Source organism: Chinchilla lanigera, unplaced genomic scaffold (assembly GCF_000276665.1).
Source record: "Chinchilla lanigera isolate Chin_1 unplaced genomic scaffold, ChiLan1.0 scaffold00126, whole genome shotgun sequence".
Classification (NCBI taxonomy): domain Eukaryota; kingdom Metazoa; phylum Chordata; class Mammalia; order Rodentia; family Chinchillidae; genus Chinchilla; species Chinchilla lanigera.
The window spans coordinates 2,340,545-2,352,485 of record NW_004955527.1 but is presented as its reverse complement, the minus strand read 5'-3'; the positions used below and the strand labels follow the sequence as shown (position 1 = coordinate 2,352,485).

Genomic DNA, 11,941 nt, shown 5'->3' with positions numbered 1-11,941 from the left:
TTTTTTTTGGTTTTTCTCCGGTACCGGGAACCAAACTCACGACCTTGCGCTTGCCAGGCAGGCGCTTTTGCCGCTGAGCTAAATCCCCAGCCCGAGTAGTATCCTTTTATTAAAAGTTAATTTTACTTAGTAAATATTTTTGGTGTGAGATAATGTATATGTATGTGTATATAAATATCTTCCACCCCAAAGTAATGATTTCTGTAGTAGTTCTGAAGAATTTTAACATTTGGGGCTTCACTGACCACAAATGGCTTTTCCCAAGAGTTATAGTTACCAGGCTTTCATGTACAGGAATCTGAACACTCACTATAAATTCAAAGTCAGGTTGGTGGATGCAATTTTTTAAAAAACGATGTCAAAAGTTTATTTGAAAAATGAGAGGTGAAAGGTAAGGGAGGCACTAGCTCTATAGAGTGAACTTGGACGGAACAAAGAGAGGAAAGGATAAAAGCAAAGATAAACGAGTGCTGTCTGTCTAGACGCGGAGTGGGCTACTGTGGAGTAACAATACCAGTGCTGGATCTAGTTTTGTTGGTCAGAGTAAGTTTATTCCCAGCCATCAAGTTTTCTTAATCCCTTTTTAATGAAAACCAATAGTTTTTCTGTAAAAAGGTAATCTGGGGCTGCCTTGGGTTCAATCCCTAGCACCTCCACTTTCCTAAATCACTGTAGTCAAACAAATCCATGACCAGTGAATGGGTAGAGAGAAGGTATTTGCCGGATATGTGTTTGCCTTAGAAAGGAAGTTCTGATGAATGCTACAGCATGGGAGAATCTTGACACATTATGCTAAGTGAAATAAGACAGTCCAAATGGACATACTGTGTGATCCATTAACAGGAGATTCCTAGAAAAATCAAAAGATAGCAAGTAGGATAGTGGTTGCTTTGCTTTGTTATTTTTTATAAGCACTGCTGTAGTAAGCAGTCATAGACAGTTTGCAGGCGTATACATTTATACATGTATAATTGTTCTTTGTAGTTCTGGGACAACCATCCTGGTACTGAGCTACAGTCTCAGCCCTTTTTAAGTTGCTTATGCTGGCCTTGAACTTATAAGTGTCCTGCTTCATTCCCCTAAATAGCTGGGAGTACAGGCATGTAGCAGAGCTTCAGTGAGTTTTTATTACTAATTAAGTCATAATTCAGGATCTCAGGGTAGGAGTCACCCTGTACCCAGGTCTGTGTTTATCACCTTGGGAGGAAGACAGAAGAGGTGAAGCAGAGCCGATTTAGATCTTCTGGGAAAGATCTGTCTTCTGCCCAGAGGCTGTTCCAGGTTAGACTCAGGATATGGGCAGAAAGATTTGTATACCACTTGCACAAAGAGAGATAGCACCCTCTTCCAAATTTCTTATTCCTTTTTTTTTTTTTAATTTAAAATATTTTTAAGGAGGAGAAGTTTATCGGTGCACAGTTTCCAGTGGGTTCAGTCCAAAGTCAGTTTGCTTTAGAAAAGCAGGAGCCATTTAAAAAATTTTTTTTAAAAAATTCCTTTCAGGGGCTGGGGATTTAGCTCAGCGGCAAAGCGCCTGCCTGGCAAGTGCAAGGTCGTGAGTTCGGTTCCCAGTACTGGAGAAAAACAAAAAAACAAACAAACAAAAAAAAGAATTCCTTTCAGTATTGGAAACTGAACCTGGGTACTGGGCCAGCTAAGCTAACACTTCTATCACTGAGCTGTGCTGAGCTATATCTATCTATCTGTCTATCTATCTATCTTCCTTCCTTCCTTCCTTCCTTCCTTCCTTCCTTCCTTCCCTTTTTGAGACATAGTCTTGCTAAATTGCCCACGCTGACCTCAAGCTTGAAATTCTCCTTCCTCAGCCTTTAAGAATGCTCGGGTCGGGTCTGGGTATAGGTCAGTGGCATAAGCACCTGCCTGGCAAGCCCAGGGTCCTGAGTTCCATTTTCAGTACCCCCCCCCCACAAAGAATGTTAGGATTATAGGAGGGTGCCACCATGCCTGTTTTCTTTGTCTGTTTTTTTTTTTTTTTTTGAGACGAGTCTTGCTATGTAGTTCAGGCTGGCCTCAAACTTGCAGTGGTTCTCCTGCCTCAGCCTCACAAGTGTTAGGATTACAGATATGCACCACCAGGCCTGGTGTTGCAGCCCTTTTTTTATTTTTTTACTGTGAGACAAGGTCTTGATAAATCACTGAGTTGCCCAGGCTGGGCTTGTTGTTATTCTGCCTTGGCCTCCCAGAGTACTGGGATTACAGGTGTGTGCCACTATGTCTGGCCTGAAATTGAGCAGCTTTTTTGAGTGTGTTTATTTTATTTACCATATGAGATAGGGTCTTGCTATGTAGTTCAGACTGGCCTTTCACTCACTATATAGCCCAGGCTGCCTTTAACTCACCTCCTGCCTCAGCCTCCCAAGTGTTGGGATTACAGGTGTGTGCCATCATGCTTGCCTCTGTAGGTGTATGTTTTAAGCAAATGTCCTAATCATGTATTTTGTCTGTTTCTTGTTCAGATGTCTATCTGCTTTGATGTATAACAACTCTTTGTAAATTAGGAAATGATTTATTTCTTAGATGTTGCAAGGTTTTTTTTTTTGTCCTTTTGAGGCAGAGTCTCACTTTGCAGTTCAGGCTGGCCTTGAGCTCACTTTGTAGCCCACACTGGTCTCGAACTTGCAAGGATCCTCTTGTCTAGCCTCAACCTCCCTAGTGCTGGGATTACAGGCATGTGCCACCACGCCCAGCTTGTTGCAAATATTTTTCTGTCTTCTGATTTAATATTTTGCTTTGTAGGCACTTTACAGATTGTGGTGGGGATTTAGCTCAGTGGCAGAGCGGTAGCCTGTGATGCATGGGGCCATGGCTTTGATTCCCAGCATTTAAAAACTAAACAAAACAATCTGGGGATTGAGGGATTGAATCCAGGGCCTCTTGCATGCCAGGTAACTGAGTTACACCCTAAGCCAGAACAAAAATACATTATTTAAGTTTCTGAGGAAGTCTGTAATCCTTTCTATGTGCTTGAAGTATTTCCAGCCACTGAAATAGGAAATAAAGGTGTCGGGCTGAGGGTATATCTTGGGTAGAGTGCTTGCCTAGCACTTGTGAGACCCTGGGTTCTCTCTACCACTGCAAAAAGATGGAAGGAAGGTAGGTAGCTTGGTTAGTTGTGACACAGAAGGGAAGCCAGTCTTTTGGTCTAAATATAAGATTAAACTGCTTATAAATTAGTAATTCATCAAAATTTTTGGTATAGAAAGGTAATGTGAATGTTAATGTTACTGCATTATTCCAGGTAACTAAATGGTTTTAGTGAATACATCCATGACCTGAGTTCAAAAGAGGTATAATTTTGAGTCTTTCTGTTTTTTGGGGGGGGAGAGGAGGGCTCGGGCTTGAACCCAGGGTCTAATGCATGCTAGGCAAGTGCTGTACAACTGAGCCACCTGCCCAGCCTCCTTGAATCTTTTTGTAATGTTATAAGGGAATATACACTGATATATATTGTTAGAGATCATCCAACCAGAATTTAATATTAATTTCTCAGCCCTCTTTTTTATTCCCTATAGTATGCTTTTGCTCTTTACTCTTTGATAGTTACTGATCCTTTAACCCCTCCTCCATCTCCTTTTCTCCTGCCACCCCACTTCGTCCTTTTTTATGGTGCTGGGGATTGAATTTGGGGCTTCTAGCCTGCTGATCATTTGCTTTTGAAAAAAGAACAACTTGGTGATTATGGAATGGCAAGGCAATATGAAAAGACATTGTTATTTTGATTCATTTTTGGAAAGTGATGTAAAGGTTAAGTGTTCCTTACTTAAAATGCTTGAGACTTAAAGTATTTCAGATATCAAACAGTTTTCTTATTTTGGAATATTTGCATAGGCAGGTTGAGCATCTCTAATCCAAAAATCTGAAATTATCTGAAATGCAGAACATTATGAATGTTTGTGTGACTCAATCTGAATTGGGTTTTACATTGGTAGCTGTCTAGATTATAGTTGTATGCATTTTCAAAGGGATTGATGTTCTTCCTTATTTACAGTCCTGCAACTCTTCTTTGCATAGTAGGATTTCAAAATATTGAGGGTTTCTGAGGAACTGAGGAAGGGATCTTTCTACCTGGGGATAGAGGGGTAATATTAGTGCTGATGGAAGACTCAATTTTTCTTTTTAAGTGATGCTGGGTATTGAACCTAGTGCCTTGCACATACTAGGCAAGCACCTTGCTGTACCTTGAGCCCCTCAGACGTGGTCTTTTAACTGACAAAGAGGAATTAGGTATGAAACTTGAATGTGTTATTTTCATCAGTGGAGTGTAGTTTTGTTGTCTTGTTTCAGGAATGACTCAGAGAGGGTTGTTCTCTGTAGTAGGAGGACTTGGGTGCAAGTGACATATGTAGTAATTCATTATTAGTAGGTCATTTGCAAAAACTGGTATTAAAGTTACTCTTGCATTCCTGTTGGTAATGCAGCCAGTGAAGGTTGAAAGCAGCCCTTTCTGGAAAAAAAAGGATATTGGGAGACTCCATTGGGTTTTAGCATACTAATAATCTTTGCTTTTAAGTAAGTGATGTTGTTTGCTTTTAAGTAAGTGATGTTGTTTTGTTTTTTTATATTTTTAAAATTTGGCAGTACTGGGTATGCACTCTACTGCTGACTTACATCTCTAGGCCCTTAAAAATAATTTTTTTCTTGTTTTATTTTGCCTCCCTAAGTTGACAGGGCTGTCTTTGAGCTTTTAATCCTCCTTCCTCAGTCTCCAAGTAGGGGGGATTCCAGGTGTGTGCCACTGTGCCTGGCAGATCATTTAAATATTTTAATAATGGTGAGTTTTTAAAAAATGAACTAATTTAATACTGTTTCTAAAATTCTTATTATTTGGGGGGGGTGTTGAGCCAGGGTTGCACTTTGTAGCCCAGGCTGTCCTCAATCTTGTAGTGATCCTCCTGCCTTTGCCTCCCAAATGCTGGGATTACAGGCAAGTGACACCATGGCTGGCCTTAAAATTATTATGATTATGATTATTATTTTTTGGTCTTTTTGAGACAGGGTCTCACTATGCAGTTCAGGCTGGCCTCGAGCTCACTTTGTAGACCAGGCTAGTCTCGAACTCACAACGATCCTCCTTCCTCAGCCTCCCAAGTGCTGGGATTATAGGCCTGCGTCCCCCGCGCCCCCCACCCCCAAGTGCTGTTAAAGTTATTTTAAAGGCAAATCTATTAAGATTGTTAATGTCTTATTTTTTTTCTTTCTTTCTTTCTTTTCTTTTTTTTTAATTTTAAGACAGGGTCTCACTAAGTCCTTAGGTTGCCCAGTCTGGGCTTGACTGTGTGACCTCCTGCCTCAGTCTCCTAGAGTGCTGCTGTTACAGGCTTGTACCTCCAACTGCAGTTAAGGTTTTAAAAAAATTCTTCAAAAAATTACCAATGAGGCCAGGCATGGTGGCACACACCTGTAACCTTGTATCTTCCTGACTGTTGGGAAGGCTGAAGCAGGAAAATCAAAAGCTCAGTACTGGGGCTGGGGATTTAGCTCAGCGGCACAGCGCCTTCCTGGCAAGCGTGAGGTTGTAAGTTCGATTCCTGGTACCTGGGGAAAAAAAAAACAAAACCAAAAAACCCCCACAAAAGCTCAATGCCAGCCTGAGCAGTTTAGGCAGTTTAGGTGTGAAGTGAGGAGTTGTATGTGATTAAGATATACATTATATAAAATTTATCATTTAAAATTTTTTTGTTTCTTTTTTGTTCTTGTTTTTTTTGAGACAGAGTCTCACTGTACAGTTTAGGCTACCCTTGAACTTACCATGTAGCCTAGGCTAGCCTCAGACTTACAGAAGTCCTCCTGCTTCACCTCTAGAGTGCTGGGAGTACAGGCCTGTGCCATCATGCCCCCGCACTTCAGTTTTAATTTTATATATGTATGTATGTATGAATGTATGTATATATTTATTGAGACAGGGTCTCGCAGTGTAGTTCTGGCTGTCTTTGAACTCACTGTGTAGCCCAGGATAGCCTCAAACTCATGGCAATCCTCCTGGCTCACCTCTGGAGTGCTAGGCCACTATGCCTAGCAGTCATTTTGTAAGTGTACAGTTCAGTGGTGTTAGGTACATTAGCAGTATTTTACAATGTGTTGCTAGCTCCACAACTTCCTATATAGGAACTAGTCATGAGGTGATAATTCCTCATTCCCATCTTCCCCCAACTCTGGTAACCTCTCTTCTGCTTTCTGCCTACATGAAGTTGCCTGTTTTAGATAATCTCATAATGAGTACCCTGCGCTGTTTGTTCTTTCATTTAGCATAATGTTTTCTAGTTCAACCATGTTGCAACATTGTATCAGGACATCTTTTTATATGATATTCTGTTTTATGTGTTCACCACATTTTATCCATTTCATCCACTCATGAACCTTTTAACTTCTTTCCAACTTTTGGCTATTCTGAGTAATGGCTGTAGCTAGTATTTGTGGACACGTACCTGTTTGATTCCTAGTGGAATTGCTGGATCATATGGTAATTCTGGATGAGATAATGCAAAACTTTTCCACAGTGGCTGCACCATTTTACATTTTACATTCTGAGCCCAAGAATTTTAAGTTTCACCATATTTTCATCAGTACTTAGTTTTGTGGTCATTATTTTGTTCTTAGTTTTTAGTTTTTATTTTTCTGGTGATGCTGGCCCTTGAACATGTTAGGCAAAAGTTCTACCACTGAGCTCACTGTATAGCCCAGGATAGCCTTGAACTCATGGCAGTTCTTCCCAAACCCTTTAAAAAAATTCATTGGCCGTTCTAGTGTGTGTATCTTATTGTGGTTTTGACTTGCATTTCTCTACTGAGTAAATATTTTGAGCATATTTTCATGTGCTTTTCTGCCATTGGTATATTTTTGGTAAGATGTTTTTTGCCCATTAAAAAAAAAAGAGTTATGCTGGATGTGGTGGCACATGTTAGGCCAAGACAGGAAGATTGCGAGTTCCAGCCTCATCAGTTTAGGGATTTAGTAAGACCATGTCTAAAAAATAAAAAGGGGCTGGGGATGTAGCTCAGTGTGAGGCCCTGGGTTCAATCCCCAGTTACCCCCCCCCCCCGCCCGCTGTTGTATGCTTTCATGTATTTATGATGCATGTCCTTTGTTAGCTATATTTGATTGTATTTCTGTGTTTGCATAGGGAGAACTGTTTCAATATTTATTAGATTTTTTTCCACAAATTACAGAGGATCTTTGGCCAATTAATTTATACCAAATAGTTTTGTTAGTAAAATCATATTGGGGAATATAAAATAGAAACATGCTGCTTTCTGATAATGTCAGCTTCTTCAGGGGAAGTGTACAATTATAATCATGAATTGTCAGCAAATAAAAGTACTATATATAAAAGTGCTTCTAGTCCAGGGTTGGTGGTGCCTGGCTATAACGCCCAGCACTTGAGAGGCTGAGGCAGTAGGATTGCGAGAGTTCAAGGCCAGTCTGGGCTACATAGTGAGTTGAAGGCAGTCCTGCACTACAGAGCAGTACTCTGTCTCAAAAAAAAGTGCTTCTGCTGGCTTTGTAAGGCAAGATTACAGGTACATAAAATACAATGCTAACTTCTAATGACATTTATTGAGTTCTCATGAATAATTACACCACCCCCGCCCCTGGTACTGGGGATCGAACTCACGACCTTGCGCTTGCCAGGCAGGCACTGTGCCACTGAGCTAAATCCCCAGCCCCTCATGAATAATTTTTGATGATTACAAATTTTATTTCTCACAAGTGCTTCATAGTATAAAAGGTTCCCAAAATTGTTTTCTTTTTAGCTGTAGTACACATTTTTTGGGAATAAAAATTAGAACCTGATGTGTGAGGATTTTCTCAGATTTAGTTAGTTTTTTTGAGACAGGGTCTGTGTGTAGTACAGGCTGTCCTTGAATTTGCTTATGTAGCCCAGGCCAACCTCAAACACACGGTGATCTTCCTACCTCAGCCTCCTGAATGCTGGGATTATAGGCGTGCGCTATTCTCACATTTATATAGATGAAAGACAATTTCAGTTATATGTAAATTACAAATTTAACACCTTGGAAAAAGAAAAATTATATAAGACAACTTGGGGTGTAGCTTAGTGGCAGAGTGCTTCCTTGGTAGGCAAGGTCTAGTTTCAATTCCTAGCAAAGCCCTCCTCCCCCACTACATTAACAAATAAGACTATCACTTGAAAACAGGCATACTAATATATCAGAATTCATTTTTGGTTTTAAGGAATATCGGGACGCATGTCAGTTTTTTAGTAAGAACATTGTCACTTAATAAAAATGAAATACGTACAATAATTGTGCATAGTTAACAGTTTTTACTTTAATAGAAGCCTTTTAGGATTTTATTTTTGTGGTGCTGGTGTTGAACCCAAGGCCTTAAATTTGCTAGGCAAGTACTCCACTTTTGAGCTAGCTGAGGATTTTAAAATTACTTTTATTTTAGGTTCACTAACCTCTTTTATTTATTTATTTATTTATTTTCCGGTACTGGGAATCAAACTCACGACCTTGAGCTTGCCGGGCAGGCGCTGTGCCACTGAGCTAAATCCCCAGCCCCAACTAACCTCTTTTATATTGTAAAAGTTCCCGAAAACTTCGGAGAGTGTCATTTCAGCTAAGTGTTCTGGAAAGGTTAAGTGCTGTTTAGTAAATATATTTAGTAAATATATTTAAGAAGTGAGAGCACTATTAATAATGGCACATACATTTTGTTTTTGTTTTTGGTGCCGGGAATCAAACTCAGGACCTCACACTTATTGGGTAGGTGCTGTGCCACTGTGTGATATCCCTGGCACATATATTTGTTGCAGAGGGAAAAGTATAGGTGTAAATGAGAGCTTTTTAACAGTCACTTTGCAGCCCTTTCCTCATATGTAAAATATATATTGTCTAAAAATACTTGTTTTTGTTTTTTAAAGATAGGGTCTCATTGTGTAGTTCAGGCTGGCCTTGAGGTCACTGTGTGGCCCAGGCTGGTCTCAAACTTACAGTGATCCTCCTGCCTCAGCCTCCCAGCTGCTGGAATACAGGAGTGTGCCCCTTGCCTGGCTTTTTTTTTTTTTTTTGGCACTGGAAATTGAACTCAGGACCTTGGGCTTGCCAGGCAGGTGCTTATGCCACTGAGCTATATTCCTGGCCCCATGACTGGCTTATTGTCTAAAAATATTTTAACTCATTTTGGAAAATTATTGATATGAAATAATAATGTTGCCTTTGTTTTTTCTTTCCCCAGATATGGCCGCGTGGAAAGTGTTAAAATTCTCCCCAAGAGGGGATCTGAAGGAGGAGTGGCTGCCTTTGTGGATTTTGTGGACATCAAAAGTGCACAGAAAGCTCACAACTCTGTTAACAAAATGGGAGACAGAGACCTACGCACGGATTATAATGAACCAGGCACCATTCCGAGTGCTGCTCGGGGATTGGATGATACAGTTTCCATAGCATCTCGTAGTAGAGAGGTTTCTGGGTTCAGAGGAGGTGGTGGAGGGCCTTCTTATGGCCCCCCACCATCACTTCATGCACGAGAAGGACGTTATGAGCGGAGACTTGATGGGTAAGTTCCAAGGTTTCTGTAGGCAGGTATTTTGTATTTGATGTGGTGAGAAACAGAAACTCATATTTAGGGGCCCCAGATGGATTTAAAGTTTTGGGCATTCTCAATGTTTCCTATTTTGGGTTGGAAACGGAAGTGATTTCTGTCCCAGTGGCCGGTGTCTTATGGAATCGTAGAGGATATTTCCTACAGTGGATTGGATATCAGCTCCTGAGATATAAATGTGGTGGAAGACTTCCTGTGGCAGCATCATTTTTGGAGTTACCTGTCTTCTAGAATTAATTATTCCTCCTTTTGGATAATATTAAAAGCCTTCTTTGGATATATCCCTTCTATTCAGTGGAGCTATTTGGCTACAGGTTTTGTGGTCATGCTGTTTGGAATATTTCTGGAATATTAAGAGCCTACAATTGTTTTAGAAGTTATCTGCTTCTCTGTTTTCACTGCATAAAGTGTACAAACAAATTGGATTGTCACAAAAAATATAGCAGACCATGATGATTTAACCATTTGGATTCTACAAACAATACTTTAACATGGAAATGTATATTTGGATGAAGAAGAATGAAGGCGATGCTTGAGTTTTCCAGTTTGGATCTACACCATTTCAGTATTGGAATTACACTCCTTGATGGAATGGGGGAAAATTGAGATGATGGAACATTCCTTAATTCTGGAATATAGCCGTTCTTTTCTAATTGCTGGAATGTATGGGATGTCATGCTTTCAAGACTCCAGTAGCCCAGAGGAAGAGGATTACTATTTCATTTCTTAAGCAAGTTGCTGCCTAATTAAAGATACTTTAGCTTTGAACTCATGGTGATGATTGGTTATGGATACAGCGATCAAAATTGACTGGGCTGGATGGCTACAAAAGTGAACAATTGGCGAGCAACCATGTCTTCCTCATTCATTGGAATTGTAGAGATCTTTACTCTTCTGCCAGATGTCTGATTCATACTTAGGGCTGGAGATTTTTATGAATGTGGATCAATTTATAATTATCTGCTATCTCAAGAAAGAAGTCTGGGGGTTTGAGAGTTACAGTTTGTCTGGGACTACTTGCTTCCAGTGGAATTACTTTGTCTGGTCACTATGATTTTTTTTTTTTTTTCTTTGTGGTTCATCTAAATATCATTTGACACCCTTGCCCATTAAGAAGGTGGATTACCCCCATAAGAGGGGCCAAAATTGGGGAAGTTATGTTCACAATTCTCTCCCTAGATTTAATTGGGATTATAGGTCGTGTTTCCAGAGTTGGAAAAGGTTGGTATGTTCTGACCTGTGTATATTAGCCCCTCTCCTAACCCAAGTCAAACTTTTCCCCCACTAACTGTAGAAGTATTTAGTGCTGATAGTTGAATCAGAGTAGTTACTAGATTTCAGTTCTGCTAGCTCTTACGCTTGCCTTCTGTATCTTCCTAATGGATAAGAATTTTGCATATATATGAAGTATCAACTATAGAAGTAAGTCTTCTAGAACTTTTTGCCTGTTTGCTTCTATTACATCAGTAATAATGGCTCTCTTTGATTAATGTTTGATAAAGTGCTAAATGAACTACTTATAAAATTTTCTCTTAAGTCTCAACTTTCAGAAAGTAAAAGGAGAAAGTCATTTAATAAATTGAAGAAGGAAAGATATTATTGAATTTTCTGCCAGACCAGTTGCTTTTCATAGTAGCAACAAAATAGCTCAAGAAAATGGGATTGCTACTGAATAAAATGGTGGGTGAAAATATTAGTGGAGAGATGTGGAATATAGGCATGTATTAGGAAAATAATTGCCACAAAATTTTGCCAAATACCCTTCACTGGAGAGATCCTAATTTATTTTTCATGATTCTTTAATCCCTTTTGATAGAAGATAGTTCTACAGATGAGATTGAAGGGAAACTCAAGTGAATCAGTCTTACTAGGAACTCATGAGCTGAGTTTCAGTTCCCTACAAAAGTAGAGAACTTACAATATAAGAATAGAATTTCTTTCTCATTTTAACATATACTTGCATTGTACAATTGTACACGTAGTGCTTTTTTGTGTTCCTGCGTAGACAAATATTCAGACCCTATTGAACAGTTTCTTAAGGGGTCTGGGGATGTGGCTTAGTGGTAGAGTGCAAGGCCCTGGGTTCTACCCCTAGCCCTGCAAAAAACCAAACCAAGCAAAAATGTAAAATTAAGCCATTGCTACTAGTGACCTTTGAGTATATTATAGTTCCTGACATTGCCTAATTTTGCTACGGGCAACTTGAATAGAGCTAAAAATAAGAACATATTTCCTCTAATCAATAAGTACATGTATTAACAAATTGACTCATGGAATAAGATATTTTAAAAATTATGTGAAATTTGATGTTACATGCAGTTGCATGTGATAACCCCATATTTTGATACCTTAA

At 39.6% G+C, this 11,941-nt stretch overlaps 1 protein-coding gene across 1 annotated transcript in view; it reads left to right on the top strand.

Moving 5' to 3' along the window:
* Positions 1-9,222: 9,222 nt before the first annotated feature.
* Spen (spen family transcriptional repressor) overlaps positions 9,223-11,941 on the top strand; it is a gene marked incomplete at its 5' end in the record, with an annotated part of 63,826 nt that continues 61,107 nt past the window's right edge. Inside the window, 1 exon segment of the mRNA XM_013507394.1 lies at positions 9,223-9,543. Coding sequence (XP_013362848.1) covers positions 9,223-9,543 — 321 coding nt within the window.